The sequence below is a fragment of the Coturnix japonica genome, chromosome 2 (genome assembly GCF_054131305.1).
Source record: "Coturnix japonica strain WE chromosome 2, WE-NBRP24, whole genome shotgun sequence".
NCBI lineage: Eukaryota > Metazoa > Chordata > Aves > Galliformes > Phasianidae > Coturnix > Coturnix japonica.
In genome coordinates this window covers 7,204,673-7,231,191 of record NC_140664.1, presented here as the reverse complement: position 1 = coordinate 7,231,191, position 26,519 = coordinate 7,204,673, and the positions used below count along the sequence as shown (strand labels likewise).

At 36.9% G+C, this 26,519-nt stretch overlaps 1 protein-coding gene across 1 annotated transcript in view; it reads left to right on the top strand.

Moving 5' to 3' along the window:
• Positions 1–26,519, top strand: part of TG (thyroglobulin) — a gene marked incomplete at its 5' end in the record, with an annotated part of 130,564 nt that overhangs the window by 30,627 nt on the left and 73,418 nt on the right. The window contains 15 exons of the mRNA XM_015856299.3: positions 2,475–2,624; positions 3,807–3,977; positions 7,368–7,490; positions 8,818–8,933; positions 9,685–9,793; positions 11,022–11,219; positions 12,003–12,170; positions 12,561–12,626; positions 13,070–13,150; positions 15,665–15,802; positions 16,882–17,058; positions 18,110–18,221; positions 18,697–18,776; positions 20,437–20,577; positions 23,618–23,683. Of these exons, the coding sequence (XP_015711785.3) occupies positions 2,475–2,624; positions 3,807–3,977; positions 7,368–7,490; positions 8,818–8,933; positions 9,685–9,793; positions 11,022–11,219; positions 12,003–12,170; positions 12,561–12,626; positions 13,070–13,150; positions 15,665–15,802; positions 16,882–17,058; positions 18,110–18,221; positions 18,697–18,776; positions 20,437–20,577; positions 23,618–23,683 (1,896 nt within the window). The remainder of the gene's footprint in view (positions 1–2,474; positions 2,625–3,806; positions 3,978–7,367; positions 7,491–8,817; positions 8,934–9,684; positions 9,794–11,021; positions 11,220–12,002; positions 12,171–12,560; positions 12,627–13,069; positions 13,151–15,664; positions 15,803–16,881; positions 17,059–18,109; positions 18,222–18,696; positions 18,777–20,436; positions 20,578–23,617; positions 23,684–26,519) is intronic.

The window sequence follows — 26,519 nt, the reverse complement described above, 5'->3', positions numbered from 1 at the left end:
TAAGAGCAACAGCGGAAAGTATGGGATAAATTTTCCCAAATATGGACTTTTTTCAAATGGGTGAACTTCTACACTATGTAGTTTAAGTTAGAGATCCTAAGGACAATTCAAGGCGCTTGGAAAGAACAGCTCTATGCTTCGTATGGTGGTTCTCTACAAATTAGGAGTGGTTTCTAATGTTCAGTTGCTTACAAGAGCAAGAAGAAATGTCTTTCAATTGCTGCTCTCAAGGGATTAGAATTATAATGAAAAAGGGAAATACCTGTGCTCTTGTGTCTGTGAACTTAAAACCAGATGGATTAAAATGCTGGCAGCAAGCTAGGGAGCTCAGCTTGAGTTTATCCATGTTTGCGAATGTTGCAGCTGCATTCAGGTGCATATTGTTGCAGCTAATAGGAAGAGAACATAAAAACTGCTCATATGTTTTGAAACCAAAGTGCAGTTACCGTGGCTGAAACACTGATGTACCTGAAGTTAAGTGATCGCTTTTTGCATAAGCCTTCTATGCTGCCATGTTCCCATTTGGTTTGAAGGCTCCTGTATTGGAGCAAAGAGATTGCAGGGGAGAACTGTCCTGTAGGGATCTTCTAAGCTCAATGGCATTTCACTTTATCTGCCAATTCTGTTACCTTTTAGGAATGATCTCGGAGCAAATAGAATAAAACGCATGGCAATATTTTTTTTTTTTTTTTCCCCCACAGAAAATAACACTGAAAATTTCTGCAATTAGTTTCACCATCATATTGTTCTTTTTCATATAATTAAAAGTGGAAACATAGCTCATTATGTCTGTAACTTGATGGCTTGAATGAGAATAAGTTGGATGTATATATTTTCATTTCTTAAATTCCCACAAAATTCATCACTCTTGATTTTTGTATATTAAAAAAGAGAAAAAAAGCTGCATAATAAGCAACAGTCTCTGCACCAATGTTTTACTCTTTTTTTTTTTTTTTTTTTTGCCATTCTTCATGTCCTTTTGTTAATCTAATGTGAGATAAAAAGCTGTTCTGCTTCCTTACAATGTGATGAGACACAGATGCTACATCTGCATCACGACCATAACTACAGATAGAGGAAGATGCTTTGAAAAGCTTGATTTCTTCTTTCATAAAATTCAATTGCTTAATTATTCTCTCCTATCCTTTGTGTCTTGCCTTGGATTTAGACATGAATTACTCGTTTCATTTTATTTTCTTCTACTGCTGTTCATTTGAAATGCTTATGATCCTTTTTGCATGTGCTGGAAAATGTCTTTAAAATGTATCAGACACACTTGTATAATAAGCAGTATGCATTAGAAAGGGGAATGCTGTGTCATCCAGGACTTTTTTTTTGTTATTTATTGGGTTTAGATATGTACTATATCTACTTGAAAGGAAAATTTCAGCCTCTCTGTTGTCTCATCCTGGAATTTCCCATCAGAACATTTAGAGCAAGTGAGGGAAGATATGATCATTTTGACGCTAGCTGTCTTTTTAGTCTGTTATAATTTAGGTGCTTCAATAAGTTGAATTAGTTTACATTCCCATGTGCTGGCTAGAGCAGAAATTCATCATATGAGTTGTAGTGGAGATGGCCAATTTTCCATCCCGGTTTCTCCCTAATACAGTCTTAAAGCACTGTCAAAAGGCAGGGCAAGAACAGAAATGAAATTTTGCACCTTGTCAAAGTCCCAAAATATACATTTGATAGTGTTTTGAAGGAAAAGTGCATCTGGAAAGCAGCTGTGAAATAACAAGTAAAGGTACTGTCCCGCAAATATATCTGAGACTCTTCTGCTTTAATGATCATCTGAATGATCTGGAGGGAAAGACGGTATTTCATGACCTCCCAGAAGACAAAGAGTTTTCTTTGGAATACGCAACAGTTCAGCTGGAAATATTACTTCTGAAAATATAATTTTCAGAACAATCCTATTTTCAGCCTAAAGATATCTGTTTGTTTTGTATTGGGGTTGTCATGTGCACGACTAGTGACTTTTAATCCAGCCATGTCTCTTTAGCTTGGAAGTGCTTACAAAAGCTTCTTTACTAGGAATTCTGAATGAAATTGTTACCAGATGGTGAATTTCTGCACAAAGTTTTCACAATTTTTACTCATTGGAGTCTTCCTCTTTCTGCTTGTAGTCTTTGTGGAAGTGACTCTGTCAATTCCTCTTTTCTTTCACAAAGTGCATTATCTTATTATAAATGGGTTTGACAGTATTCAGCTGGAAATCAGGCCTGCACTTGGTGTTTCCAAAGAGTTTGCAGTGTGTTATTTCAGCAGCGTTATATATTCCAGGTAACAGTCTGTTTAATGAACATTTATGTTTTTGTTTTATATTTTTTCTGCATTATTCCACTTATAAATACATATACTGAAGGCTCGTAGAAAGTCTACCAGCATGATAAACATGCAGTCATTCATGGGTGTGCAAATGCCTAAAATGGTTGGATTCCATAAGAGTAATGATGTTGTTCTGTTTGCAGTTGTTTGTCCTCCAGGCACTAATTTCCAGGATGGTGAATGCATTCCCTGCCCTCCTGGCTACTATCAGTATCAGACAGGACATTTATCTTGCATCAAGTGTCCTGTTGGCAAAACTACGAACTCTTATGGGGCATTCAGTGCTGACAACTGTAAGTTGAGCCAAGTTTTCCCTTTATATTTTGACTTCAAATAACTGACGAATATATATATATATTTTTCATCTGTCAGGTTGAAAATAAATCCTTTCTGAGTTTTTTAACAGTTTTTTTTATTAATGAATATAATCCTTTCTGCATACATTTGAAAATGCTTTCCAAGGACAGAATGAACTGTCTGGTGTTTATATCAAATATGTGTGAGAAATGAGTGGTCAGCCTCATTCAGGATGTTGTGGTTCTTTGAGACATGTTCATTGTCCTGTGGAATGACATCTGGGTATTCAGACAGCAGTGAAGTTAATGTGTGCATTTTAAATGACTTATTTTTGGAAGCAGTTCTATGAAGAATACCACTTGTTAAGCTCATCGATAAAGCTAAAAGTAAGTAGTCACACTGATAACTTGGTATTATGGATGAGTACAGGAGCTGCTTTGTTTTGTTCCAGTCTATGTATTCTCTTGGGTGAGATAAAACATAAGGTTTGTAATGACCCTAATGTCAGTTTATTTTTGCCTAAACAAGACATCAGACTGATTTGTCATCTGCATTTCTACATCTGTGTTTCTCAGTGTAGGTATTGGTCTCATGTGCTTTCTCGTTTACACCTTAGGGATTGAAAAGTAGGTAGGAAGATGCTGCTAATTTAAATCAAACTCTCTATTCTTTAAGAAAAGAGAGTTAAAGTCATATTTCCCACCAACAGTGGATTTATTTTTATTTTTATTTTTATTTTTATTTTTATTTTTATTTTTATTTTTATTTTTATTTTTATTTTTATTTTTATTTTTATTTTTATTTTTATTTTTATTTTTATTTTTATTTTTTTAAAGTAACAAATAGATGGTTGTGATGGTGTTTTTTATAACAATTTCAGGGCTCCATTGCAATAGGCACTAAAAAAGCCTGTGTGAAAATACAGTTCCTTCTCTTTACTTCCCTGCTTTACAGAGCTTATAACAAAGGAAATTATATGCCTACAGAAAATCCCAGAAATGTTCTGAATGTGAATTATAGTGAAAACAAAGAAGTGAAATAAGCATGTCTTAAACAATGAAACATCATATAAATTGGAGATTAATTTTCAATAGAGTTTAATTTTTTTTTGCCTGGCTGATGTTCCAAAACTAAGGGACAACACTGTCAAACCTCTCCTTTTTTCACCCTGTTTACAGGTATTACTTACTGTCAAGGTAATGAGCAGGGTTTGCAGTGCGATGAGGATGGCCAGTATAGGCCTTCCCAACAAGACTCCGACACTAAAAAATCCTTCTGTGCTGATGACTTTGGAGCAGCTCTGGACTGGACTGAAACAGATGATCTCCTTACTGACTCTGAGTGCTTAGGTAAGTGCCAGAGTAATACTTGGGTATGTTTTTATCCAATGTAAGTGTAACTGCCTTATGAAATGACCCAGTGCTCCACAGCTGGTTTGCCAGCGTACTCATTTTCCCATACTTGTGGCCTCTGCCTTCAGCCACATTGCTCCTTACTTTTGTTTTTTCTTGACTGGATTGACGAAGTCATTTCCTGTAAGCAGAGAGAGAACATTTCTTTCACTCTCCAGTGGCTGACAGTGTTTAATGTATGCTGATCTCCTGAGCAGGAGAATAACGACTTGGCTAAGGGGAACAAAGCAAAGTGGTGACCTTTGCTGTAAAATTATCGCTCGTCCATGTGCTCCTGTAAAACAGACTGTGTTTTACAATGACTTCATAGCTGTGGCATAACATCACTGTCTGGGCTCCTGCTGTGTGGTATCTGACTTGGTAAACATGTCTTTGCAAACTGGAGGCCCTTCCTTCTGCTTGAACACAGTTGTGAAATTGCAATTCTTAAACAATTTTGGAAAACAAAGTTAAACAAACAATAAAACAAAACAAAATGGGGAAAAAACAAACAAACAAACAAACCCACTATCAACCTGTCAAATAAATAATTAATTAAATAAATAAATAAATTAAGAAGCCCAAGCTGAATTAAAACCAGCCATGATATTCCTTGAAATTGTTTGAAAACATTTACCTAATACTCTACTTCTTCTGGAGGAGCCTTTGGAACAGTTGAAGTGGAATTCAGAAAAAAAAAATGAAATAGAAGAGATGACAGAAAGACAAAGTAGAAAGTAATTGGTTGGAATCCAAGGGGATGATGCAAAATGAGGGCTTCATCAAGCTGGGTGTTGTACATGTAAGCATATGCTAGAGATCTATCTCTGAAGTCATCCATCAAACAGTCCTCAGAGTGCTTGCAATAAGGTTTAATTATGACCCTCAAACCCAAAGCTTTTCCCTTTCCCAAAAATAAGTCTTCCAGCATATTTTCTATTCATTGTATAGTTGGCATCAAATTAAAGGGGGCATTCACTTTAGAAACTGATGTTATGTTGAGCTCTGAATTAGACCCTTTCTATCTTTTCTCTACTTTTCTCCCATATTACTGAAGTAGAGAAAATGGAGGAATGGAATATCAGAATAAAAAACTAACAACAGAAGCAAACCAAGCAAACCAAAGAGAAGAATAATAGAGAAGCATTCAAAGTGCTTCCCATCTTGAATCAGAAACGAGGGCGGCAAACAACAGCTTAAAAATACAGATTCTTTTCATTTTTATGAAAGTATGTAAATTCTGTTTTCAACTGAGCATTGCTGAAAGTTGCAGATGTAAAAAGAATTCAGTTTATTGTAGAATTAGGCTAATGCTTATGCTGTATTGTCTTGTATTCCTCAGAAGGAAAAAACCTTCCAGCTCCGTTTATGCCTCTCTCCAGTTGTACAAGAACTTTTTCCTTTCCTTTCCTTTCCTTTCCTTTCCTTTCCTTTCCTTTCCTTTCCTTTCCTTTCCTTTCCTTTCCTTTCCTTTCCTTTCCTTTCCTTTCCTTTCCTTTCCTTTCCTTTCCTTTCCTTTCCTTTCCTTTCCTTTCCTTTCCTTTCCTTTTCTTGTTTTTGGCTAGCCCTTGTGTTCTTTCTGAGCAGAAATGATGGTTTTATCAGAAGCACCTGCTCACACAGCCCTGACAACAGTGGACATTTGCTTCTGATTTAGCCTGACTGTTTTGCTGTGGGAGTACAAATGATTGTTTTAAGAACTTATTCCTGAATTTTATTTGGTGGTTTATGCAGCCATTGGAGGGAGAAAGGTCTGGGATCTTCCAGCTGAATCTCTGTGCCTGAGTGTGCAGGGAAGTGAAGGGCTGCACCTCCATCTCATCTACCAGCAGATATCTCACACTGGCTGAGATTGGACTAGGATGCTGCTGCTTTCCAGCTCTTTAAGGTCTAATTCAGGTGTACATTGCAATGAGCCAAAGGTCTGCAATGGTTTAATGAGACTGGAGAAGAGGACCTTGTTACTCTACATCTACAATAAAGGAGGTTGCAGCAAGGAGGATGTTGGTCTCTTTCCTCAGATGACAAATGTCAGGACGTGAGGAAATGGTCTCATGATGCACTAGAGGAAGTTTAGGCTGGATATCAGGAAGAGCTTCTTCACAGAGAGGATGGTCAAGCATTGGAATAGGCTTTCCAGGGAAGTGGTGGATTCCACATGCCTGGAAGTATTAAAGAGACATGTGGATATGGCAGTAAAGGGCATGGCTTGGTAATGGGACTGAGTAGATCAGATTGGTGGTTAGACTTGAAGATCTCTGAGGTCTTTGTCAACCTGGATGATTCTATGGTTAGAATGAATGGAATTTTGAGCAGAAACCTGGACAAGACAGCAGGGAAGCTAAGTCACCACATTCTTCCCTTCTCCTTAGTAAGTCGTGCTCACTGAAATGTATTAAATATATATCAGCTGATGGACACACTGCATCAAAAAATCTGCATATTGCAAGTAATAGAAACCTGAGCAGAGTGGTTGTAATGTCTCTCTGCGTCCCTTCACTGACTACGGAATTCTTCAGGGCATGGCTAGGGCCAAACCTGAGCTTAAATGGATACTTGGCCACACTTGGCGACCTTTGGATTTTGCATCATAGAATCATAGAATTGCTAAGTCCAACTGCAACCTGTCCATAATACCCTAACTCTAACAACCCACTGCTAGACCCCATCACTGGACTCCATGAGCTTTTCATAATTTGCGAACAGTGTTGCTTTATGGTCTTCCTTACACACATGTGTAAGTGTGCAGTGTGCAGCTCAGAGAGTGTAGGTTTAAATCAAGTGACAGTCTGTAGTTTAATGTACAGTGAGGGTGTCAAAAAGGAGCATCCTAACTACACTCCCTACAACAAATCCCCAAGCTTAAAGTTAGTGGACAACAATGGTTGTATGCTCCTAAACATGAATATTAAGCTCCTAGATTTCCTTTTTAGCCATGTTCTGTTGGAGTAGACTTTTATTTCAATGACTGTTTTTCACAAAGTTAGTTCTCCTGTTGGCTCAGTGGTTTGTTCTGTACCATGAGCAAGTAATGGGAAACGATCAGTCTGCTGCTGGTAGGGAAGTCCCACTTGAATATAAACTGCCAGACCACCTCTGCCTGTCTGCTTCTGAAAGATATTGTGATGCTTTTTTTGCAGAATAGAAATACATGCCCTTATAAAAGTCATTCCTCAGCTTTCCTGTAGGCCTCCTTCATTCCTGTTGTCTCCTGTGATACCTGTAGAGTTAGAGTACATCATTTAATGAGTTATTTCCCTGTAAAAGTCCTTATATTTTACTTCCAGCTGAAGTCTCCTTTTCTCTGCATCATGGGAACTGATATTTGTGTCTCTGTTTGGTTTTTAGTGCTCAGAAAATTTGAGAGAGTTCCTGCCTCTACATTCATTTATGGGTCAGACAAAGCTCAGATTCTCAAATCTCAGTCATTTGGGAGAGACCTGCAAAGTTCAACTTTTCAATGCATTTCAGGTAAGGTGAACTCTCAGAAAATCTGCACAGTAAACAGGAACCATCTTGGGGAGCTTTGAAACCTTTTGTAAGATAAACTTTTGGATAAGTTCCTAGATGAACTATGTCTCTTGCAGTTCAGTTCTAGCTTACTGCTAGCACTTTTCATAACTTTGGCTTAGAGAAGAGATTGTAAATAAATAGTGGCTCTATTAACAAGGGTAGCCTATGGCAAGGGCTAATGTAAAGCACTGGTCAAGCTTTGGAGCCAGCTGCCCAGGGAAGCAATGGAGTCATCATCGCTGGAGGTGTTCATGTATTGTATAGATGTGGCAATCAGGGATATGGTTTAGTGATGAAAATTATTCTGGGAGTACACACAGGGCTTCACAGATTCAGTCAGTATACACAAAGTTGCACCTAGCTTTGAAACTGGACAGACTTAAAAGCAAGGCATTTCAGGCATGAACCTAGGGAGGAACAGATGCCCTTTTGGTGAGCTATCTGATTTGGTGCATGTAGTTTGTATTTTCATTATAAGCTACATTAAGCTAAGAGAAAGTTGCATTTTTTTTATTTTTATTTTTTTTTAATTAAAAGATTGGACCAACAAAGTGAAGAAGTCACATATGAGCTTATATTCATTGCCAAAAGGCAATGCCAATCTAAAATATTGCGCTATAGGATAGGAATAGCCTCTGCTCTCTGCTCCTATGCAGTCATGTAGTTTAGTTTGTGTTCTGATGGTGTTCTGGTCTAAAATGCTTGTTTTTATCCAATAAATTTTTGGCAAGAATTTTGCCTCCTGTTTTAGGAGCAGAGCTGTGGGAGCCTATTGGTGGTGGCAGCATATAAGCAAAAGTATCTTCAGCCACTCATAATTTTGGATGAGGATGGCTGCTCACTGCTTTATACTCATCAGCAGGCATAATTTCAGAATTTAATTATTCGTTATCTTCCATCATGCTGATTTGGACCATAACCTGTTTGCTATGGAGTTACTATCTCGTGCAGATGTGCTAATTGGTTTGCGTGAGTCTTCCCTACCTTCCATAGGCGCAATTATCCAGCAGACTTTAAATATTTAGTTCAGTGGTTAGACTTAATTCAGCTGTTGATGAAGAATGCCCAAATCCATTTTTACATCATTTAATCTGAAAACTTAATGCTATACTAAAATGGTTGAAAGCCAAAGTTCATCTGGCAAGTGAAACTCATGTGCTTGCAGTCTCATAGAGGCATGAAAATTTAGGTAAATGGCAGAAGACAGAGGAATTTGTATCAAAAATTGTATGTATGAAATACTATGAAATACTATGAAACTGAAGGTTTCCTCTTTGTTTTTCAGTCTGTGATAAGGAAGAAGCTTGCAGTTTTGCTGCTGTAACACCTGCTGGTGCTGAAATATTGTGTGATTTATACAGTGCTGCTGAAGTCAACTTCAACTGCACCACCTCTGAATTGGTAATAACTGTGATATGTAAAAATCTATCTACCCTAATACTGTATGTGAAATGTAAGTAGAAGGTATCACAGAAGAAGAGCAGGCAATTATCTGATTCCTTGGACACTGTAATAAATTCCTTCAAGCTGGCAGAGAAACTACACCCAGTCATTCCCAAAAGTGGCACTGAATGACTCAGTGTTTCCATGAAAGACCACACAGCACTTCTCTTCTTAGAACATAATGAACTCCCACAGTCTGGATATCAGGTTAACTTAAAAGTGCTTTCATCTGAATAGTCAGAACTAGAAGCATCTGGGTCATTAAACATGTCACCCGAATGGTCATCATTTCTCAGTCCGTTCCTCTTGTCCAAGCTTTGAGTCAAAGGCTTTTAGAGGGTGGTGAGAGCCTGGAACAGGTTGCTCAAAGAGATTGCTGATGCCTCATCCCTGGAGGCATTCAAGACCAGGCTGGATGTGGCTCTGGCAACCCTGCATATAACAGGGGAGTTGAAACTAGGTGGTCATTGTGGTCCTTTTCAACCCAGGCTATTCTGTGATTCTGTGTTTCCTACTCACAGCTTTCTAAACATAGCACAGTGGCACTAAAGATCAGCTAAGATTTCTGTTTGACAAGATAAAAAGCATCTGCAGTGGGTAGTTATAAACTGAGTATGATAATTCTTCATTGTTTATGGCTAAGGAAGAGATGCTCTAACAGAGGAAGTTGCTTAGGTTGCATTTATTGCATGCCTGTATTCTGTCTCAGGTGCAAGGTGCTCTGGGGAATCCTGCTGCCACTAGCATTGGTCGTCTCAGCTGCTTGCTTTATATCAGGAATCCAGAGGGAGATGCTGTGATGGTCTATTTGAAGAAAGGTACCAGATGCAACTCACAGATCTGTTAGACTGCTGTGCCTGAAATTGTGGATACTACTGAATAGGATGTTGATGGTGTGGGGGAACATATTTGTTCAAAAAGACATAATTCTCTTCAGAGCTTAATGCAGAGTGGTATCCCAAAAACCTCCATAAATCTTTCTTTCACAGCTTGTTCCCCACAGATAATAAATATGGCTGTTGATGTTTGCTATGATGACTTTTTCCATCAGTTAATATATATATATATATATATATATATATATATATATATATATAAACCCTGAATATACAGTGTTATACTTTTATATATTGTTGTAGTGTTATTTAGCTCTACAATATTTTGTTATTTGACTCCATAAGATGTTATTACTGACAAGCTCGTACATCACTTAACAGTTCACATTCATTTTAGTTGTAAATTGCCCTCATCAGACAAGAACACCGTGCTCTCCAGTAAATATAAAATTGATTTACCTGAACTAACAAAAGAGACAGTATATATTTTTTCACATTTGTAACCATACACAGTTTTTACCTTTGAGTTCCCCGTCTCATTTGTGTTCAGCTTTGAACCTTAAGACAAACATGAAACAAATCCAAATGCAGAATTCTGTAGTGTTGAAATCAAAGCTCAATGGTTTCCTCTTCTATCCAAACATCTGAGACATCATTTATTAATAATAAGACAGGGAAAGAGCTAAGTCTCACCTGAAAAAAAATGCAAGTTTGTTGTGATAAACATTATATCTTCATATCAGATTTATTCTGCACTTCTATTAATACTCATAGTTAGATCCAAGGTAAGAGGAACGGTGTCCTCTTACATCTGTGACTTTTCAGCAGAAGTCCTAATTGCAGATGCAGCATTACTGGTAAAATAATACTTTCCTGGTTTTTAGCCAGATAAATTTGTTTCATTTATATCTGGGATTTATTCATATAGTGCTTGAAAATAGAATTTGACCAGTCTTCTTTTATGCATTGATAACCTTTTCTACAACAGTTCCTAAATGGCAATATATTTGGCTTTTCTACTCATCTCTGATTGAATCAAACCATTTTGTGATCTTATCTTGCTTTTGAAACTCAGAGTTTAGGAAATGGTTTTTAAATCTTAGCTTTTACCATAAAACTTTCAACCAACTCTAGCCTGCAAGCATCCTGAAATTGTCACTTCTCCACCTGAGCTCTTTTGAACATTTCTTTTTCTGTTCTGTCTGCCCAGCACAAGAATTTAACTCATCTGGACTCAAGACCTTTGAAAGGACCAGTTTTCAGAATGTGCTTTCCGGTGTGTATCAGTCCATGGCTCTCTCAGCAACTGGCACATCTCTGACAGATGCTCAACTCTTCTGCAGGCAGACTTGCAGCAGGGAATCTTGCTGTGATGGCTTCATCTTGAGCCAGATTGCACTTGATGGAGGTATTGTCTACACTCCGAAATTAAAAATTTCTTCAGTAAACATACATAGCAATTAGGTTAAAAAAAAACAAAACAAAAAAACAAAACAAACAACAAACAACAACAACAACAACAACAAAAGAAAAACAAACAAACAAACAAAAAACCAAGCCAGCACTTAGTACAGCTCATTTTTGGATACTCTATGCTTATCTCTGCACCTCTGACATTTTCTGGCATACACAGATTTTGATTAAGACCTGAGATTTGACCTGAAGCAGTAAAGACCTGAAATAGAAAGTTTCTCCTGTAGGGAAATGGACATGTGGTAGGAATGCCACGTTGCATCACTGGAGGCCCTGGGTTCGAATCCCCCTTGTGGCGCAAGTGGTAGAAGTGCCGCTCTGCTACACAGAGGCTCGAATCCTGGGAGTTGGACTTGATGATCTCTAAGGTCCCTTCCAACCCACACGAGACTATTACTTTTACTATTACTATTACATTTTGCATGGAACACTGTTGGGTATTATCAGACGATAGTAATATTTTATTAGATGATTACATTATGAGCTCAAACTGAGGCTACAAATGTTTGGTTTAGGTGTGAATGTCTAACATGAATACTGCAAATTGAAAGCATGCTCTGATTTTCATGGTTTTAGGTGGTGATACAAATGAGTAGCTATCTCACTGACACAAGTTCAATTGGCATTTAGAAAAAGTATTAAAATGCTTGTATGTAAATCTCTATGTACATGAATGGCATTATGACAGTAATGCAATTCTCACTTCCTGTGAACCTAGGTACCATCTTGTGTAGCTTGATGACATCTCCAGATGTGCTGATCTGCAATGCAAATAGTTGGAGCCCAACACAAACATCAGTCATAAATGATATATGCAGAGGTCTTAGCTATGACGAAGAGGGGAAGATCTTCTCCTTCACTCTGGGAGGACAAGTGTTCAGTGGAAGTATGTAAATGAATTAACTTAATTTACATTACTTTTATTTGTCTACAGAGTCTGTCTTTTCTTCCAGCCTGCTCTTGTACCTTCAGTGTTGCATTTTATTTTTTTTCTCAAGTAAATCCATACCTGTACAAGTGTAAGAGAATTAAACCTCCAAAAGCAGATGTATTGTTAGATGGACTTACTTTTCTTTGGGAACACTGGGGAAAGTCAAGAATGCGTTTCTTCTACTATGTTTTCATTTAATACTTCTAGCATTTAATTTAGGCAGAATCAAGTCACTTATCTTAAATAAATGTAAACTGTGTTTTTAATTTAATTTCCATATATTTCAGTGCTATCTATTCGCTTAATTTTAACAGTTGTTCTAACACACATTTTCTTCTTTATAAGTGTCTAAGCTGTCAGAAGAGGCAGAAAGGAATTTTACCACCTTTCAGCAAGTGTTTCTGTGGAGAGGTGAGTTAGCTCACATGGCCTGTTATAAAATGTTATGATGAACTACAGGCAGTGGCAGCTGTGTTATATGAGTACCACTTGTTTAAACTGGAAGCATCTTTCTCACTTTATTTGGTAATGTCCAATATGAGACATATACCTGTGACAAATTATATAGTGGAAACACTTGCCTTTGACCTATCAGTGTTCAAGGTACCACAGATAATTTGGACTTTTGTAAGTAACTTTAAGTAAGTAGATGAGTTACTGAATTTTGGGTTCAGTTTTTCCATGACTCATTTTTGATTCACCAGCTGAAGAAACTACATAAAGAGTTGTCCTAACTGGTACAGATTGCTCCAAAACATTTGCTTAAGTTAGGGAACCAAGGATGAGCATACATTGTGGAAGAAAGATAAACTGATAGACTGAATTATTGTTCTTTAATTCCTCTTGCATTCTAGGCTCTGATATGATCACCCGACCTGAAACCTCTGAGTGTGATTCTACTGCTTTGAAGACAAAGGACAATATCATGTTATCAGGTATCACAGTAAGGGCAGACAGAGGAGACAGTGGAGGGAGGTGCAGAATTTAACCATTATCGTAGCACATATTTTTATATACGTACTGTGATAATGTGGGTATTGTCAAGTACAAAAGGTTTCTCTGAAGCAGGAAGTATGAAGCAGATTTTGAGAATGACGTTCAAAATGTCGTCCTCCTGGAAGGCACCACTGTCTTTATGATTTTTTACCTGAGAAAATATAGAAAACTTCTGAGAAAGCTTGTTCTTTTGTACTTACTGAACTGTAAAGACGCATTCAGCTGAGAAAACATATGATATAAATCCAATCCAATTCTTAGTGTGGCACATGGGCATGTTTACTGCTACCAACAACATGGACTAAGGATGAAACAGTAAACACAAGTGTTTCTTCCAAGTTAGAGAACTTTGTAGTTCTCCTCTTTTATTCCAGTGTCTGCTAAGTTATACTAATTTGTATATTCAGAATCATTTGTATTATGTGTTCCTTCAGGCCTTCAAGCACCCCAATTGCCCTGAGCAATCTGATCTAATGGTTTGCAACCTTGCCCACAGCACAGGGCTTGAAACTTGAGGATCTTTAATTTCCTTTCCAACCTACACCATTCCATCATTCTATCATTCTATGAATTCTAAAAATAGGAGAGAAGTAAAGCCTGATGAAACCACTTTGCTACCTCACTGATGAGTTTATATCTTTTCTGAGTAACCTTACTAGATGTCTGAGCATGTGTTTTATTACATATGGAATCTTAACACAAAGTACATTGCTGATTTTCTTTTTGTAATTTGAATGGAAGATGAGCAAAAATGTCTGTTTACATAGTGGCACTTTTATACAATTAGTGGTATTTTAAAGTCTAGATTTCAAAATAAGGAAGAGCTGCACTTAATATGGTGGGTGAAATTCTCTTGTGTTTGCCTGCCAGGACATGAGAGCAGCCCTCAGGGCGCTCCTTTTTCCTTGCTGTGGCCAATAATGTCATTAAAGCCTGTAGTTATGCGAAGAATGCAGCTTCTTCCTTCATGCTTTAATCTTAGCTATGACAAAAATGGTTTCAAGAGAAGCAGTGGTTGAAACTATGTGTTGAGAGTTAATGAGACTTTTAAGAAACATTATGGATAAGCTATGGAAAGTGTTCACAGAGTTTTTATTACTTGATGATCATGTTTAGAGCACATTTTAGCATATCTTTTCTGTTTTCTGATGGAAATCTGATGATAGAAAATGCTTGTGAGCACTTGTGATTGTGGATTTAGTGGGATTGAAGATTATGGATCAGTAGTTGGACTTGGATGATTTTGGAGATCTTTTCCAACATTAATGATTTTGTGATTCTATGCATGTCTAAGTATCAAGGACAGAAGACAGAAGGAATTACTTAAATAGTTCTGTGGGAGCCTAAACTAGAAGAAATACATTAAATAACTAAGAGAGATATTAACCCTGATAAGAAAACATTTAACATATAGGTGTAAATGCTTCCCAACAGAATATAAGGAAACAGCTATATTTTGGATCAATAAAACTAGATTGGTATCCCCTAGAGCAGCATTATTTGCTGTTAAACAGATGTTTTGCATGACAGAGTAGAGACATCTTATTTCTAGGAGCTGTAATTCTTTCTTCTGTTTTTTGTTTGTTTTTATTTATATACTTGGTTGTTTGGTTTTGGTGGTCTAAATACTCTTGCAGTGCAGTTCAGCAAGGAGGCATTGCCTACACAAACATCACTAACTAGTTGAATTGTTCAGTTACGGAAAGCAACATTTAGTGATGCTAACTTTACAATGTGGTTGCAGCCATTTGATGCGAAAAGAGGAATTTTACGTGTAAATTTGAGTGCTTCTCTGAAAGGAATGCCTCCTATTTTATTATGTCAGTCCATGACGTCAGAGGTGGATGTTGGTGGTATGGCAGTAGAGGTTGAACTTTCCCACCAATATTGCATTCCATTTTGTTTCTGTGTGATAGATGGCAGCTGAGGGGCAGTCTGACAGGCTGGCATCTGGTATGGAAGTGGATATGAAGCAAAGATGTGTCACTTCACTGAATTTCTCCATGTGGAAAAAAATGGCACCCACCACTGACATTTGCTGATACTTGTTGAACATTTACATAGACCATACAGTGGATGTGAGCACAGTGAGGTGGTGGGTCATGCATTGCAGCACTGGCAACCACCTCTACTGATGCAGATTTTTATGAACATGGCATGCTGGCTCTTGTTCACTGCTGTTGAAAATGCGTGGCTAATGATGGTGACTATATTGAAAAATAATATTTTGTAGCTGAGAATTTGTTCTATCAAATTCTGATGTTGTTCTTCTAATATCTGTTGTAGTTTCTATGAAAAAAAAAAAAAAAGAAAGAAAGAAAGAAAAAAGAAAGAAAGAAAAAGAAATAGGAGCCAATGCTATCAACACTACCTAAATGAAATTAATTTATTCCAGAACCTAATCAAGTTATTCTTGCGGGCTTGAGCTGTTTGTATGTTCATTTGAATCTTAGATTCCACAAAGGATCTTTTCTACTTAATGGATGACAGCCAGATAAGAAACGACCCAAACTCCTCTATCCCTTACCAGCAGTACTGGATCTTCAGGCAGAAGTACTCATCGGAAGAAGCCATGCTTTGGTGTCTCACACGTAAGATATCTCATAGACAGTTATTCTGTAAGATAGTAAAAAGAGACAAATTAACTGAAATCTTTCTGCAGAAATGCTGGACTTAGAGATTCTTCAGGGCAAAATTTTCATGGAATTCAGCTACACTGAATTTGCTAATGGGAGAGGACATCTATTTCTTCCTTATGAACTTTGTCTACCATGACAGAAAGGATACCCATCATTCATAAGCAGAGTATCCCTATTATGGGTACAGTTAGGGCTACAAGAATAGCTTGTGTTTACTGTCTACAGTGGTAAAGTGAGAAGGTAAAATCAGGAATTTCAAGAGTAAAGCATATTTTGGATATGATAAACTGAGAAGAATCTCTAGCTCCTACTACCAGGAATACTGAAGTGAGAGCATTATACATACAGTACATAAACATTAGTGCAAAAAGTCCTTGGAGATATGCATGTTTAAGCATTGACACTTGTCTTCAGAGAAGTCATTGCCGCTGTAATTACAGATTAGACTTACATAAGATTTGACTACTCTGTTTTTTTTCCGAAAGTGACTTATTACTCTGGAGCAAAATTCAGAACAAATTTCTGCAAGCCAATGACTTGAACAGTTAATTCTAGAAAAGCTATGTCTATTTTTCTGTTCTATAATAATAATTCAGAAACTGATTGCAAAAGCTTTCTAAAATATTATAGAAAATACTTAACTTCCTTGCCCATTATTTATTACAAGAGGTGGTTAAATGACAGGTTTTTTTTGTTGCAAGTTTTGTGTATCAAACTTAATGAAAAGTGAAAAGCAGATATATTCAAGTCACAGTCTTTGTGACACAAATAACCTGGGTTTGTGCTCGTCACATCTGCAGAACATATCCATCCAAACAGCTGTGGTGTAGCTCCTTTTCTGTGCTGTGCAAGTAAACCTGCTCTTCAGTGTAACTAGATACAGAGTCTGTCCCTATTTAACTTGCACTGAGATAGAATAACACTGAAATTCTCTTTTTTATTTGCTTGCTGATTAATACCATTAAGTGAGTGCTCTGAAGAGAGGGGAAGAAACCCTAGTGTGGCTGACTTCTAGTTGCTTTGCCTCCTAGGTTGTGCACAGGAAGATGAGTTTTGTCAAATGGCAGATCTCCGAAATACCTCAGACACGTACTTTGTGTGTACCCTGTATCCAGAGGCACAGATTTGTGATGGTAACATTGAACAAATACTGGAAAGCTGTCATACTGTGCTACCCTGGCAGACACAGGCACTGCACCGTAAAATAGGTAAGTTGTGGACCTTGAATTTGTAATGCATATATTATTATTGAATTGGCAATTCAAGCCAAAATAATTTAAATTCAACGTCTTGACTCTGAGATGTATGAATGAGTACTAGGATATGACGATATAAGGGAAGACTGTGTTGAGGAAATGGACCTGGGGGTGTTGGTCAGTGACTGACTGAATAAGATCTAGCAGTACACCCAAGCAGCCAAGAAGGCCCATGGCATCCTGGCTTGTATCAGATATAGCACTGCCAGCAGGAGCAAGGAGGTGGTTGTCCCTTGTCCCCCTGTACTCAAATCTGGGGTAGTTCAAATAATCTGTGTACCAATTTTGGGCATTTTTATAATATGGATTAATTCAGACAATCATAGGAATGTCAATAATTTCATTTCCTACTGTTAAAATTTCCATTATAGATAAGCAATGAAAAATTGAAAGTACATGAATGCATTCTTGTTGAGTACATATATAAATAAAACAAATCTAGAGTTATGGACTTACAGATTTTAACCTCTGCTTTTTGAATGCTTGAGGAGTTTGAATTTTTGTTTTCTCCTAGTGCTCACATGAGGAAAGTGAGACAGACAAGCCTGTTATCACTCCATGAGAATCTATAGTTTTTCTGCAAAAAAATAAAATAAAATAGATATCCATTGAACTAAATGATTAAATTATGTCTTCCTGGGGAGCCCAAAATACAGAACAGGATTTTACATGAGCGTACACACAGGGTTCCTCAAACATAGAACTGTTATCCAGTTTTCGGACCAAGATGGTGGAGTCGTGTCAGTATAGATCAAAACCTGAAGACCTTAGAAGTTCTTCCTTGGCAATGTGCTTTCTTCAGCTTTTAAAGCCTTGTTGGATTTTGGTTTATCTTTAGACTTAACTACCAATTGTCTACTAACAGTGTAAAAATGCTTTTTAATTGACAAAGGCATAGAAGCATAAGCTTTACACTTGCAATGTTATTACTTGACAAATATGTGTAAATTAGAAATAAAAGGTGATGTTTTTTTCCCAATTTTGCTTTCCTTTTCTATATCAGTCACTCTGAGAAGTACTGTGAAGAGCTTCTACACACGCGTACCATTCCAGAAAGCAACAGGGATCTCAGTGAGGAATGTGACTGACATGAGCAGAAAAGCAGTTTCAAATGGGTAGGACATGATTGATTCTTTGTTTTTACTGACTTTTTAACTATGCCTTGAGTACCAAGGACATGTTCTGTAGCTGAAGATGATCAAGTGATACAAGAACAGCATTCTTTATTTGATATAATATTTAACAAAGAAAAATTGCATACAGTTTAAAGGAAATTGATAGTTGAGATATAAATAACAAAGTATCTAACTAATTATGAATCTTGGCAATAATACATGAAAACAATTCAAGATAGCAATTGACACAGATATTTTTCTGAATACTTTGCTATCTACCCTAAAACAGAATTGAAATATCAAAATATTCTAGGAAATAGAAAATGTACAGAAGTGTATATACAGCAGAAAGAACCATGAGGCATTACTACAGATTCTTGGTGTCATTCCCCTATGCAATATCCCGTATTCTCTTCTCTAGGACAGAGGCAGACAGCTAGTGATATTAAAAGTAATGATGTTTTTCCATTTTCAGCTTTTTTGAGTGTGAGCGTTGGTGTGATGCTGACCCCTGTTGCACAGGATTTGGCTTTATAAATGTCACCCAGCTGTCAGGTATTTTTTCAATATTAAAGAGAAAAATGGTTTTAGTCTTCATATTCCAAACTTTACTATACTTTTCCTACAAAAGGTAACCTTAAAAGCCTTTGCTGATCTTAACTCTTTTTAACACCTCTTTGAGTGATCACAACCTTTTCTGAGAGTTCACCCCAATGAATATGCTCAATTTATCAGAAATTATTAGGGAAATTTTAGGAATAGGATTCCTGGAGAGGCTGCAGTTCCAACAGTGTGACATTCAAGCATATAAAAATTTAGGGAACTGATATTTCTTATTTATTGGCCTCTCTTCCAATATGGTTGTCTTCTTTTTCAAAACCTAAGACAGCCTAATCAGAAACCTAAGTATTTCTGAAATTAAATGCAGGTTAAGAACACAGTGTCTGTGGTTACTCTGGGGTAGCTTGGATTTTTTTTTGTTCTCTTGCATGTCTGAAATTTCCTGCTCCCAGATTTAGATCATTTACTTGAGGAAGTGTAGCTGGAGATAGATGGAGGTTGCTTACTCTCTCACACTTAGAATTTTAGCTAGTATGTGTGATCTGAAAGCACATAAAAGTCAAACAAATGTATTTTACTTACCTGAGATGGCTCAGTTATGAGTATGGTCACACTGTACTCTCTATATAATCAACAGAGCTTCATGGGCACAAGTTGCAGCACCCTTAGGAGCTTTGGTTGACTGAGTCCTATTCTGGAGATACTTTTCTTTCTCTCCAGGGACTGTAAAGTAAATGCTTTGTTTAAAAGAAAGTCTTTAATAGGTATTTAAAATTGGATACTATCCAGGTTTTATGATTCATTGGAGAATTTCAAACAATTTTAAAAAAATAATACAAATTCTCTTTATTTTCCTTTTTTCATTTTGCCAAGCAGGTGAAGCTTTCACACATTCAAGAGAAGAATAGACTGAAAAATTAATCCAACGTTTTTCAGATTTAAATGTGGAAACCAAAAGCAGTTGACAAGTTTCATGTTTCCATAAGACTGTATGAAATTCAAAGTGTTAATTGTATATGAATTTAAGTTTCTTTAAATAAGTGTAACAAATTACAGGATTTAAAGCAACAAATATAGGAAATTATATTTATTGTCTATAGTATTTCAGACATCCAGTACTGGCACTACTGTAGTCAAGATTAATTTCAGAAGTGATTTTAACATGAACCAAAATAAATCTTGACTGACACTGTTAACTGTTTCAAATCCTACAGTACTTATTCGCTACTGAAGTATTCACCCTAGCTCTTTGAAAGGCAGAATTTTTATTTTGGTTAAAGTAGAAGCTGTGTTTCAATATACATACAGGTTTTTTATTTCCAGGGTTGAATTAATTTGAAAGGGCTCCTTGCTCAAATACCCTAACTCTGCAACAGAATTTCCAAGTTTTTGCTTAGAAGTACCCCTAGTGACCTTAAATGTGTAATAACTTCGGTGTCTACCTCCCTCGCACTGATGTCAGTGTCATTTATTTTAACATTATTTTCACCATTCGTAAAACTTTGCACGTTTTAGGTACTTTCATCTGATTACTAATCCAGTGAGATTTGTTTTAAGATGCAATGGAACCACAATGTATTCAATTTCCTTAAGATACTATCTTGAAGAGGAAATTCTTCCCCATCATTGCTATAACCACGTATTTCCTTGGCAGGAGGAAAAATCATGTGCCTGACTCTGAACAGCCTAGGAATTCAGACATGTGCTGAGGAATCGAGTGCTTGGCAAATTTCAAACTGTAGCTTGCCAGACACTGAAGTCAGAATACATCCATTTGGCTGGTATCAGAAACCTGGTGAGTTCTGCAGGGCACGTGTACTTTCCAACTGGTATCTGCACACTGAGTCTTGTTAATAATCACTGAATGTTTCTATGTGTAAAAGGGTATAACTTTTAGATAGAAAACCCATTTACAAGGATTGCAATAGACAAGGCAGACATTTGTGTCTGAAGTAAGGAAAAGTGTATTATAATCTCAATTTTTAAAAAATAGAAATATCTTAAAGAGGCTTAATTGAATTTCTTAAAGTGAATGTGGTACTTGTTACCTGTGACGGTACCCAGAGGTATTAAATTCCACTGCACAGCCATGTTCAAGACATCATTCTTTGTTTCTCGCTGCTTGCCTTAATAGTATGTGTAGATGAGTAACTTCAAAGATTTCGGTTTGTTACAGAATTTAAAATTCACTTTTGGCTGCTTTGGTAAAGGAAGTGTCAAAACCAAATTCCAAGGTAGCATGGTATTATTCAGGCAATAAACTAAACAGAAGTTGTGATAGGTTTGGGTATTTCCTTAAGAGAAATAAAAATTCACTTTAGTCAACGTGCATGTTCTTTTCCATAGTGAAATAAAAGTCTCCATTACTTTTTGAAAAGTTATCATTAAAAAAAAAGAAAAATATAGAAAACTTCCCCCTAAATTACTGCTGGTTCTGAAAACCAAGAAGAAATGAAAAAACAAACAATTTTGATTTATTGACTTTTTTCTTCTTTTTTTTTCTTTTATTGTTTGTTTAAGGACTTGAAACATGCTGATTAAATATGAGTAATCTTGGGAAAAATTTGGTAACCCAAGAATTTGTTTTGTCAAAGGAAATGAAAACAACACATTTTAGTTCCTAATAGAAAAGGTCAAAAACGTAAGCTAATGTAAAACCTCATGTTAAGATATCCAGAGAATTTGTTGTTTAATCATCATTCTGTCTATTAGAATGCTATTATTTCAGTTGTGTTAAGAGAGCACACAAAAAAGTGTACAATTCCATGATAGAAGTGAGTGTGTATACATGCAACCTGAAGGCCTCCTGTAGTTGTAATCATGGTGTTACAGAATGGAAGTTGGATAAAGTGCGGATTTTATGTTCTTATCCCCACAAGCTGACACTTCCATGAACAGCCAACACTGAAATAAGCTTTGAGTTACATCTCAATTACCCCTGGGGAGTACAGATACAAAACCGCTGACAATTCTACATGGATAGAACCTTGTTGAACTCCACTTTAAGTAGGAAGGTCCCACAAAAGCAAGCCTGGAAACAATGGAAGAATTAGGGAAACAATCTGAGCCAAATAGCAGGAATCAGGAGCACTTTTTACTACCTTTAAATTCCTTGATCTGTTGTAGGAAGGACTGATATTTGAGTAGAGAGGGAAGCCATGATGTCAGTACACAGTTCTCAGTGCCCATGAAATAAAAATAATCCATTTAAGTTGTGTAGAGCTAAATCAGATCCTCGCAATGCACTGCATTTTATAGTGTTGGTAAAATGCATTCACACTAGATATCTCTGAAATAAGAGCTTGTTATGCAACTTTTCAAGCCCTTTGGTAGTACCCTGCTCACTAGAACATCTATTTCCTCTGATTAATGGTGCTGCCTTTGTTTCAGGAGACACAGCACAGATTTGAGGGTTCCATCACTGAAATTGCAGAGTTTGCTAAATTCACAATGCATGGGCTTGAGGAGGGGAGGTCTGAATGTGGGCAGGGGTGATAACATCAGGGACCTGTGGACAGAGGGAGCAGAGATGCAACTAGAGGAGAAGTAGACAAAGAGCGGTAGAAAGACAAAGAGGAGGAGACAGTAGAGGTATAGATGCACTTCTTGGAATAATTTTTCCTCTCTCTGATAAAGAAACAACTTAAAATAAAGTATATTGATTGATTCATGGACAGAGTAATGAAGGAGTGTATGTAAAAGGGGGAGTGTTAGGAGAAAATGTGGTGTTTCTTTCTGCAATGATGAAGCTTCAGATGTTTTTCCACCATAACACACAGCAAGGCACAGATGTGTATGCAAATAAAGCTATTTGCAGACAAAAATTTGTATCACTTTTGCTGGTGTGTTGGGGGTTTGGGAACCAGGAAGAGGAACAAGAAGACTTTGATGCTGAAGGGTAAAGTGAGTGAAATCTGAGTGGGGAATTTGCTATAGATAGCAGGAGGATAACATGAGGTGGGTCTTTGGTTTTAGTCCACAGCCTGCTGTTGTAAGAAGATGCTTGTGTCTCTGTGTTTCACCGTATTTTAAGTCATCATGCTGAGCTGACATGTGCCGCTCAGCACACTTGCAATTTGGCTGGGTATATATATATAGTCATGCTTGCAGTTCAGTCATTGTTGAACATACAGTAGTATTTCAAAGAGATGGGGTATTGGATATAGCCCTAATTCTTCACAGATTTCATTGAATGTGTTAAACTCATGACTTTTCAGAACTATTTACGGGCTGCATACATGTGCAGTAGAAAGAGAAAGAAGCAAATAAAAAATCTGATCCATCTTTGGCAGCTGTTGGATAGTGACAGGGGGCTTATAACTCATTTGATTAGTTGAAGTATTTCTGAATGCTTTAGGGAAAATATTGTTTGCTATTTACGTTTAGGGAAAATGCTAGCAACTGAGAAGCTTCACATACGGAAAATATGAATTACTATTTGGATTCTATTTTGAAGCCTTTCCTTCTGGAAACTGTCTTGTTCCTAATTCTTCTTTTGAGAAAATCCAGTTTCCAAATCAGGAAACAGAAAATCTGATGTATTCTGATGCATGAAACTGAGTACTGAGCGGGTCATGGAAAAAAAATATCAACAAAGAATTACTGAAATGAGTTATTCATAAAGCTGTGTTTTGCAAACTGCTAATAGGAATGCTTCTAAATACATAAATTGAGGAATGTCTGCTTCATGAATAAGCCAAGAAGGGTTAGGTAGCAAAGCAAGCTCAGATCCTTGTTCTTGGTGTTAGTGATGAGAAGATGCAGTGTTCACATCCCACAACTGATGTGGGAGGTATTCTATAGTATTGATTTTATTTTGTGTTTTCTGCTTTCAGCTGATCTGATGAACACTGTGCCTAACTTGTGTCCTCCCGTTAGTTTGCCTTTCAGTCCAGAAAGTGGTAAGTGCATTCATATGTTAAGACCAAAAGTAAAAAAAATAAAAGGAAATGTCCTTTATTTTGTATGGTTTCCTGAAGGCCACAATATAAATGAAGTAGTGTGCCTCGTGAGTTCATTTATTCAGATACGTGTATGCTTTTTACTAGTCACGTATCATTTAAATGGAAGAAGCTTGGTCAGCCAGAGTGGTGATCTCTCACAGTTACTGAGCCAAAATATCTAACAAATAGCAATATATCATTTGTAAGTGCAGGCGTCCCATGAATTTCAACATATGTGTGTTCACATTTTAGTGCATTGATCAACAGAGAGAATCTCTGTCAAGGGAAGCCACCAAGAAAGCTGCTTATTACCTTAGGTCCGCTGTCTTGGGGGTTTCTAGCTCTTTTCCAAAGCAGTTGAGAGTGACAGCGAGTTTCCAGATGATTGCAAATAAATGCAAGAAAAATGCAGAGTCAAAACTAATAAACCTTTTTTGTCCCTTTGAAGATTGTGCCTAAAAATTGGGAGAATGAGAGGGTAAATACCTCTAGAAATTAAAGCAGATTTGTATAACTTTAGAACTGATGTAGAAAAACAATAAACTGCACTGCCTGTAGTCCTTGTTTACAGCTTTCCTCAAGTTTGGGAATATTTTCTCAAAGTTTATTCTGAATTGAATCACAGTAAACTGTCTTTTTTTTTATCAGGAAGTAAATTTATTTCATTCCCGCAGTAAAACAATATTATGGCTCTTGCATGAGTGGTTCCTTTTAATAAATGAAATTTAATCTTTCAGGGCAGTGTGTTTATTACACCCTAAAAACATGAAAATTTTAAGGAGTGGCAGGCTTTCCTGATTCATTCCTTCAGAAAAATACATAGAATGTCTGCTAAGTGCTGTGTGTAACAGAAAGAAAACAGGTTGACTAGTCATTATGTAACTCAATTTAGCCTTTGGTTAGACTGAAATTGAAGAGTCTCATCCATCTCTGCCCTTGACTATCTGTTTGATCATAAGCAAATCTTTTAATATTTGCTTCTGTTTGCTTTTTGACTTAAACCAGCTGCAACTGGGCTTGGAGGAGATTGTTAATCATGCCATTTTCAATACTGAGTTCAGGATTTACTATTAACTGTTTTATCTTTTTATCATCTTTGATTTCCAGTTATGCTCATGTTCAGACAATGTGTATTTCCTGGTAGAAATTATGCTTTTCTAGTGTTGTAATATAGTGAAAGGAAAATTCCTATTTTATGAGTAAGCAGAAATGATTTTGATGAGAAGTGCTGGAAAAAGCTAGGCAGTTAATTTATAAGGTGGACAATTCCTTCACAAACTATAGGATACTGCTTTACAGAGTGACAGGGCAAGATGAAATGGCTTTAAATTTGAAGACAGTAGATTTAGACTGTATATGAAAAAGAAATTCTTTCCTAAGTGTGGTGAGACACTGGAACAGGTTGTTCAGTGAGGTTGTGGCTGCCCCCTCCCTGGCAGCATTCAAGGCCAGGCTGGATAGCAGACTGGTCTAGAGGGAGGTGTCCCTGCCAATAGCAGGGGGATGGAACTGCATGATCCTAATGGTCCCTTCCAGCCCAAACCATTCTATAATTGTATTATTCTATGATTCATTGAAGCCTTCTTCTTGCCAGCGTGATTGGTACATATTCTGTGACTTTCCTTTTACATTTTTCTTGCGTTCTTAAGTAGGAAGATAGTGACCTAAACAACACATAGGATAATAAAACCTTTTCTATCTGGTTTTTGCTGTAAGGCTGCACAGAACTTATCCACAGCGAGATATTAATTTTACCCTTAACATCTTCTATCATACCCATCTCCAGTTCATCTTTCCAATGCAAAGTATCATTTTTAGTGAAAAAGATTGAAACAAAACTGTTAGAATTCTCTATTCCCCCCCCCCCCAAAAAAAAAAAAAAAAAGCTAGACAAGAGAACACTCTTCAAAAGAAATGTTAATGATCCAAAAGCTCTTTCATGTTTTGATCTAGAGCAGTGCCAGTTCTCCCAGTGCTAGATGGACTTTTTCTCACTTTCTATGCTATTTAAACTCAGACTCTCACTCATTAATTTGTTTTGTTTAGGAATAAAATACATTAGGAAGTATTACTTCTCGGAAAGGGTAGTCAGGCATTGGAATGCACTGCCCAGGGAGGTGGTGGAGTCACCGACCATGGGAGTGTTCAAGAAACGTTTGGATGTTGTGTTGAGGAATATGATTTAGCCTGGAAGTATTGGTAATGGTTGGACTAGATGATCTTCTAGGTCTTTTCCAACCTTGATAATTCTGTGATTCTATGATTCTGTGATTATTGAGTCTTTTATTGGCCGAAGTTAACAAGGGACAGCTAGAACAATTTAATATATCCTAATATCTGGCTGAAGATAGAGCTCCTTGGAGACAAGGGATTGCAAGGCACCTTCCATCCATCCCCATAAGTCCTGCTGTACACAGAGGGGAATTCTACTGCAGTCACTATAGGATTATGAGATCATAGAATCAATAGTTTGCGCTAACAAAAGTCAAGACCAAATTTCTGTCTCATCCAAATAATTTCTTAGAGTTTTTCACTGAAACTTTTCCTAAATAAACTGAGCAAATCCATATATTTGTTTTCCTTCTGTTTCTCTATCTGGGCTTTTTTGTTGATTAACAGAAATTTTCATAGAATCTCTAGACCTCTGTAGTTGTAAGAGTAAAAATAACATCCAATTGCAGTTTCTTTCCCTATCTTGTCATAGAAAAGCATACAAAAAACCCTTCCCCATGTGAGATTAGCCTCTGGATAGGGACAGCAAGAGGAAGGCATGCAGTACTTGCTGTACCAGAAT